Below are 466 nucleotides of genomic sequence, written 5' to 3' on the forward strand. Positions count from 1 at the left end.
CGCCAGTGTACGCACCTGGCTGAAGCAGGAAGCGGCGTTGGCAGTGCACGATGGCTGAAACAAGCAGCTCTTTCAGGTGCTGGAGGACTTTGCCTGGAGCCAGGCACCTCACACCGCCTCCTCGCTCCATCACACCCACAGCACTGGTCCAGTCCTCCAAGTCGGTCCCTGGAGAGGGCACTTCCAGATAGCAGGTGTCCAGCCTTGAATGGTGCCCAGCTGGGATGTCCCCAGGCTGGTACACCAGCACCTGCAGAGCATCGCTGTCAATCCGCAGCGGGACCTCCATGGTGACGGCATCCTCGGAGGCGCAGAGAGCAAACTCGAAGGCTTCCAGGTTCCTGGCGTAGTCCACGAGGAAGCGGGGGTCCCTGGCATGGACATCCTCCAGCAGGGTCAGCAGGATGTCCTCGGCCTGCTGGAAATGTTCCAGCCGCTGCCTATCACGGGAAACGGTCACCTCGAG

The 466-nt window shown here is 62.0% G+C and overlaps 1 protein-coding gene across 1 annotated transcript in view; it reads right to left on the bottom strand.

Annotated features, from left to right (window-relative positions):
• Window positions 1–463, bottom strand: part of LOC104547344 (chromosome unknown open reading frame, human C2orf54) — a gene marked incomplete at its 5' end in the record, with an annotated part of 4,875 nt that extends 4,412 nt beyond the window's left edge. Inside the window, one exon of the mRNA XM_010192988.1 lies at window positions 16–463. Coding sequence (XP_010191290.1) covers window positions 16–463 — 448 coding nt within the window. The remainder of the gene's footprint in view (window positions 1–15) is intronic.
• Window positions 464–466: the final 3 nt, after the last annotated feature.

Source organism: Mesitornis unicolor, unplaced genomic scaffold (assembly GCF_000695765.1).
Source record: "Mesitornis unicolor isolate BGI_N332 unplaced genomic scaffold, ASM69576v1 scaffold31209, whole genome shotgun sequence".
Taxonomy (NCBI): Eukaryota; Metazoa; Chordata; class Aves; order Mesitornithiformes; family Mesitornithidae; genus Mesitornis; species Mesitornis unicolor.